Source organism: Octopus bimaculoides, chromosome 3 (assembly GCF_046866305.1).
Source record: "Octopus bimaculoides isolate indiv1 chromosome 3, ASM4686630v1, whole genome shotgun sequence".
In the NCBI taxonomy this organism is placed as follows: domain Eukaryota; kingdom Metazoa; phylum Mollusca; class Cephalopoda; order Octopoda; family Octopodidae; genus Octopus; species Octopus bimaculoides.
This window is the reverse complement of record NC_142930.1, coordinates 30887786-30895215: the sequence shown is the minus strand read 5'-3', so window position 1 is coordinate 30895215 and position 7430 is coordinate 30887786. Positions and strand designations below refer to the sequence as shown.

General features: G+C 35.7%; 1 protein-coding gene across 1 annotated transcript in view; it reads left to right on the top strand.

Annotated features, from left to right (window-relative positions):
• Window positions 1-1540: 1540 nt before the first annotated feature.
• Window positions 1541-7430, top strand: part of LOC106877731 (dynein regulatory complex subunit 11) — a 31339-nt gene continuing 25449 nt past the window's right edge. The window contains exons 1-4 of the mRNA XM_089348745.1: window positions 1541-1698; window positions 3812-3902; window positions 6043-6279; window positions 6944-7063. Of these exons, the coding sequence (XP_089204871.1) occupies window positions 1688-1698; window positions 3812-3902; window positions 6043-6279; window positions 6944-7063 (459 nt within the window). The 5' untranslated portion in view covers window positions 1541-1687. The remainder of the gene's footprint in view (window positions 1699-3811; window positions 3903-6042; window positions 6280-6943; window positions 7064-7430) is intronic.

The following is a 7430-nucleotide window of genomic DNA, read 5'->3' as shown; positions in this document are numbered from 1 at the left end:
TACAGCATGTGAAAACTCTTTGGAGATACATAAAGGATATTTTATCTAAACAACGTTATAATTCCAATGATTAATTGAAGGCAGCTATTACTGCGGCATTTGGAACAATAACCCCTGCTATGTTGAGAGAAATGTCTCACAGAACATGGCGTCGCATAATATACAACGAGAATGAATGACAGCACACAGATACACTGGATACATAAGATATATGAATGGGTAGGGACTGACGGGCCACCCTGTATATGCATGTGTGTTTCTTCGTTTCCTTATCGCTTGATAACTGGTGTTGGTTTGTGTTCATCCCCGTAACGTAGCTGTTCACCAAACGAGAGCGATAGCACAAGTACTAGATTAAAAATAAGTATTGGGGTCGACCTGTTCGACTAAACCCTTGAAGGTGATGCCCTATCATGGTCACAGTCCAATGACTGTGATGAAAGATAAAACAAAAAGCACGGGTACTTTCTGGTTATCGCACCTCCATTAAAAAAAATGGGGACAAACGAAATGCCGTTAAGCATTTTACCCGGCGTGCTAACGATCCTGCCTTAATAATAATAATAATAATGAAGACATTATATTGAAAGACTTCAGACAATAGTTATGCTTCCTCATTGATATGACTGTCCCAATTGATATAAATGTATCTATCAAGACCTACCAAAAATTGAGCAAATATAAAGATTTTGAAATAGAAATTGTCAAAATGTGGAACCTCAAGGCTAAAATAATACCTGTTGTTATAGTGCCCTAGGAATGATAGCAAAAGGGGCTGATTGCTACCTAGCTCAGATACCAGGAAACCCCCAAAATGGCAGAAATTAAAAATATAGTGCTCATGGGAACTGCCCATATCCTACGTAAAATACTGTCTATGTAATCTCAAATTTTTGAAACAAACTTCTAATTTTCTTACGTTTTCTTAAACATTCTCTAGAACAATACTATGTGCAAAACCAAATATATGATACCCTAGGCATGAACTTCTAACTTGTTGTCTCTTGGGGTCTCTGGGTGAGACTTGTAACCAACTTGTACAAGTACAAAGCAAAAGTCAAACAATAATAATAATAATCACCACCACCAACGTTGCTGAGAATGATGTCCGTTTGGTGGAAGATGCATGAAATTGATGAGTTTTATGTAACATTGACTTTTGAAAACTAACCATCGCACACATTCTACAATCAAAACCAAGCAAATTGAATGTCTGATAATGGTTTGAAGCCGAATACTGAGAAAGCTTTTCGTTGTTTTTATTGAATTCACAAGAGGAATTAAACATTCATTAATTATATAGAACTCTTTCTGTTTATACTTCCTGATCAAGTGATTCTTATTTTTATCGAACTGCAGAAAACAACTTGTGAGTTAAATGCCTTGGCCACAGAACACGGTGCATGTCCTTTCAATGAGCAAGAGTTTGCTATTTGGGGGTATTTGGCCTCTATTTCTAGCAGGTTGAACGACCACAAGTCGTTCCCTCGTCGGTTCACTTAAAGTCGAAGTAATCAAGCGCTTGTGACCCAAGGGAAGTAACTCTCACTGCAACTATTTCCATGGTTACATTTAACTCAAAAAGACTTGTTTACAGAAGTTGACAGAAAGGTTAAAATATAGTTTGGATTTAAGTTAAGGGATTTGCACTGCTTTGAAAAAAAAAAAAAAAGAAAAAGAAAAGAAAATGTCTCACAGGTAAGTCTACTTAAGTTGGATAATAATTATAGATCAGTTAAGTTTATTTATCGAAAATACACGTTGTCAGATGTACATTTATTCTTTTTAAAGTATCGATTGATTAAAGTATCGATTACATTTAGTAGAAAACTTCTCTATAGTTTGCCTGAATAATCGTTGGCCCCAGCAGGATTTGAGAATGAAAAAGTGGGGTATAATACCACAGGACATCTTATCCACCACCACCACCACCACCACTACTACTACTACTACTACTACTACTACTACCACCACCACCACCACCACCACCAATAATAATAATTATTTCATTTATTCGCCACGTTTTCAAATTTTGGCACAAGGCTAGAAAGTTTGCAGGAGGGGGCTAGTCGATTACATCGATCCCAGTGCTCAATAGGTAGTTATTTTATCATCTCTGAAAGGATGAAAGGCAAAGTTGACCTCAGCAGAACTTGAACTCAGAATGTAAAAACAGACATAATGCTGCTAAGCATTTCATCTGACATGCTGACAATTCTGCCAGCTTGCCACCTTAATGATAATAAAAATAATAATAATCCTTTCTACTATAGGCACAAGGCCTGGATTTTTGACTGGTATCTAATTCATCAACCCTGAAAGGATAAAAGGCAAAGTTGACCTCGGCAGAATTTGAATTCAGAACATAGCGACAGATGAAATATCGCTAAGCTTTTCACCCAGCATGCTAACGATTGTACCAGCTCACTGAATCATCATCATCATCATCATCATCGTTTAACGTCCGCTTTCCATGCTAGCATGGGTTGGACGATTTGACTGAGGACTGGTGAAACCGGATGGCAACACCAGGCTCCAATCTAATTTGGCAGAGTTTCTACAGCTGGATGCCCTTCCTAACGCCAATAATAATAATAATAATAATAATAATAATCCTTTCTACTATAGGCTCAATGCCTGAAATTTTGGGGATAAGGGGCTACTTGATTACATCTACGCCAGTGCTTGACCGGCATTTATTTTATCAACCCTTAAGGATGAAAGGAAATGTTGCCCTCAGCAGAATTTGAACTAAGAATGTAATGAGTCAGAAGAAATGCTGCTAAGCTGTTTGTTCAATGTGCCAATGATTCTGCTAGGTCACTGGCTTTGTGATGCTGCTGCTGCTGATAGTATGGAATTGCAACTTTACCAAAGACTCAATTTGGGTTTTGCTTGTGCCACATTCTAAGGAATATGTAGAAGCTATTATGAGTAAAAAATGTCAGTTACTTTGCTGTGTGAACCAGAAAAATTTGTGTGGGTAACAGATTGACTGAAAATTAAAGTGTATTAATAATACAGCTTTTCAGTAGTTTACTACCCATCTACAATCCAGGAAGCTGTATTAGTTTGAATTGTAAGAGAGAGAGAGAGAGAGCGAACCTCATACAGAAACTATCATTCAGTTTCTCAGCATTTTAGGCATGAAGCACCTTATCATCATCATCATCTTCATCTTCATTTTACATCCACTTTTTGTACTGACATGGGATGGATATGTCACCATAGTCTGAGTTAGTTTTTGTTTTGGGTCACTACTGTCCTTCAAGGTCTGACCAGATGACCATGCTCTTTCTTCTGTTTTCATTTCACATGATTTCTACGGTTGGATGCCATTTCTATCAGCAGCAAATTTACTGTCCTGGGTACATATTTTATGTGAGGCCCCTCCCAAACTCTACTAAAGGATTTTTCTGAACCTTGCTAAATGGTTCTACAGAGCTCTTTTATATGTTAAAATATATTTCAGCTTACAAGTAGTAAGGGTTTTGTTTCTGTTTGTTTCCTTTTTCATATGCTTTTGTTTGATTTTATGTTTGTACATAGGTACAACATCTTAGATTTATAGAAAATGAACATTGGAACCTGACACACCTCTGCAGCTTGCCAATTCCATGTCAAACTGTCCAACTCATGCCAGCATGGAAAGCAGGCATTAAATTATGAAAATGATTAAATTTCTTATGAGTATTTACAAAGTAAAAGACTAAGAACTGGACTGAGTTTGTAGGGTTGATTTGCCTTAAGTTTAGCTCTACTTCAAGGCACTGATCATACAGATTGAATGACATTTCCTGTATATTTGCAGTTGCTATAACAAATTATGGGTGGAGACTCAGGGGAATATCAAAGATATGCTCACTTATGAAATGCCACTCGAACCACCTAAACCAGAAAAAGTAAGTATAGTCTTCTTTATATATCTATAATAAAAAGCATGAAATTCTGTCTGTTCGTATCCCAGTCTACATTTGCTCTACATAGATGTATTATATATTTTTGGAATCAGGAGGATCCCAGGATTGAAAATTTGCCCTTCATTTGGTTCTTAAACATCCAGTGTTGTGATCTGATTTAAAAACATTTGGGTTGCTATTTCTAGCAGGTGAAGCTTGGCTGATTCACACCATCTTGCTTGGTGTTTGTCAGATGACATCAGAAATCAAGAGATAATGACATTCGCTTTGTTAATTTTATGTCATGATAAGAACTTGGGCCACAGGCCCACTTAAACCTTTTCAGGAGCTAGCTTAAAAGTCTGCATGGACTGCAGCTTTTAAGCTAGTATATATATATATATATATATATATATATATATATATATATATATATATATATCTTATAGTAAAAATGGATACATAAGGGTGGAAAATCACAGGAATAATACCATATGTCCAACGCAAGATACAATATGTGTTCCAACTCTAGCCCGTCTTTATGTATTGTTATATTAACAATACATAATTATACAAAAAAAAAAAAAATATATATATATATATATATATATATATATATGTATATACATATAAAATCCACAATTTTATCAAAGCAAACCTGCACTTATGCTTATTCTTTTTTATTTTACTGGTTTCTGTTACTGGACTGTGGTTATGCTGGAGCCCAGAATAACCTTGGAGAATCATCATTGTTGTCGTTGCCACTGTTTAACATCCACTTTCCATGCTGGCTTGGGTTGGATAGTTTGATTGGAGCTGGTATGGCCAAGGGCTGCGCTAGGGCTCCATTGTCTGTTATGGCATAGCTTCTATGGCTGGATGCCCTTCCTAATACCAACCACTTCACAGAGTGTACTGGGTGATTTTATGTAGCACCAGTGCTTAACGTGGCACCAGCACTGGTGTCAAGTTAAAAATATAAATGCAGAAAAATATAAATTGTCAAGCTGACTCTTCCTAGATATGCTACACGAATCTGAAAACTTTTGAAATACCTCTGCAACCAATAAGGTTATGGAATACATCAATATGTGTTTTATATTTGCACAACCTTTAATTATTTTAACTTTTCAAATTGTAAAGCTTTTTTCTTTTTTACTATTTCATTTATTTATTCTGTATATACTCATAACATATGAAGGTGTGTGGCTTAGTGCTATTCAGCTCATGATTGTAAGGTTGTGAATTCGATTCTTGGTGGCATATTATATCCTTGAGCAAGACTCTTTATTTCACATTGCTCCAGTCCACTCAGCTGGTAAAAATGAGTTGTACCCGTAATTGAAAGGGCCAGCCGTGTCAATTTCTGTGTCACACTGAATCTCTCAGAGAACTATGTTATGGATATGTGTATCTGTGGAGTTCTCAACCACTTGCATGTTAATTTCAAGAGCTGGCTGTTCTGTTGATTGGGTCAACTGGAACACTCGTTGTTGTAACTGGTCGAGTGCCAGTTTACCTGTAACATTTATTTTGTATGCTAAATTTTGAGAATTTGTAAAATTTTCATTCTTGAGAAAAATGGATTGTAGTCCTTGAGGTTAGTATACTCATATCTCTCACACACACACACACACACTTAGCTAATGGTGTTTTGAACAGACAGAGAGATTTCATTTTCATTATATGTACAAATTATATATATATATTTTGTTATTGAACAGGTGTAGTCAGTTCTGTTTGGGCCAAACCTTTGGCAGAATGCCTGTTGGTCAAATGAAGCTTTGGCAAACTAACCACTCTCTCTCTATCGTAATACAAATTGTCTTAAAATTTAAGACTCAACACAAAGGGTAAAGTGTTTGGTGTGGGAAACTTAATTGCTTAATTATGTAAGATGTTGGTGTATAATGATGACTTTTAGTATGGTGGATTATTTACAAGTAGCTGGGACTCTGCAGAACTGATGATAATGATCCAGCTATAGATCTGCCTAGAGATGGTCACTTCATACACATGTAAACACATGCATACACATATACACACATGTCCCCATGTGTCCACATGTTCATATTTATATATGTTTCCACCTGTTAGGTGCCTTTTAAGTTATAACTAACTGCATTGAATACTTATTTTGTAGGACCGAAAGATAGCTTTTCAACAACTGGCCACCATGTATGTGAAATATATCAAGATATATAAAAATCTAGAACTATGCTATGACCAAATTGTTCAGCCTCAGAAACGGCAATTGTTAAGACATGTTCTTGATGCTACCATTGGAAGAATTTTGGAACTCAAAAATGAAATGGTGAACTTGGAATTTGCTGAGTTCCACTATTTTGATGACATTCTTGCTGATTATAAATTAACACCAGTAAGTAAATTAAAAAGATTAAAAAAATTTTCTTGTTTTACATCTAATTTTCTCTACTACCAGAGTTGAGATGGTATTTGTTTTAATATGAGTGTGTGTTTCAAGGCCACAAGCTGGCAGAGTCATTAGAAGGCTAAGCTAAATGCTTTCCAGCATTTCATCCATATTTACGTTCTGAGTTAAAATTCTGCTGAGGTCAACTTTGCCTTTCATCCTTTTGAGGTTGATAAAATAAGTATCAGTTAAACACTGGGGTCAATATAATCAACTTACCCCTCCCCCAAACTTACTGGCTTGTGCCAAAATTTGAAACCAATATGATTCACCGTTTATGTGTGACAGGATTCCGCACAGTTTCCACTTACAGAATTTTACTTACAAAGTATTGGTCAAACTGATGCTATAGTAGAAGACATTTGACCAAGGAAGATTTGAACTCAGTATTGGAAAGACTGAAGTAAACCCTGCAAGGCATTAAGTCTGGTATTGTCCTGTTAATGCTACTCATCTAACTTGATGTTATTTCAATGATCTTTCGCACTTACTTTAGTGTTTCTTCTATTCTAAAATGTTTTCTTTTACTATCAGTTATTGCACAATTCATTCAGATTTTATTCCATTTGTCCTCTCTTACTATATTGCAGTTGTTGTGTTTTTGTTTCAGTATGACATTGAACTGCCAATTCCCAAGTACTTTCTCTTGGAACGGAAGAAAATATTAAAGGTGCGAGAAGGTTTGTTGGATTCAATTTTGACAAAACTGGGCATCAAAGTTTTGGACAAAGTAAGTTGCTTCATAGATTCTTTGCATGAATTTTTAAAATTCAAAATACCATATTTGACTTATAATGTGTTCTTCTTTCTTTGTAAAACTTCCTAGAAAACAAACTTATGCCTTATAAACATGGGGTTAGGGTTTAGTTAGCTGGAAAATGGTGGTTCAAGAAAGGACCTCCCAACATTGAGGTTTATCTTATAAGCTTGTGATCCTTGTAAGATGTCAAATAGTTTTATTTACAAGATGGTTTTGATATATATGTTTTCACCAATATGGGATCTGTCATGCATGAAAAATTCTTCAAACGATTTGCACCGCTTGAAGAATTTTTTTTGCTGAATGTATCGACCCTGGTACTTATTTTTTTTCTTTT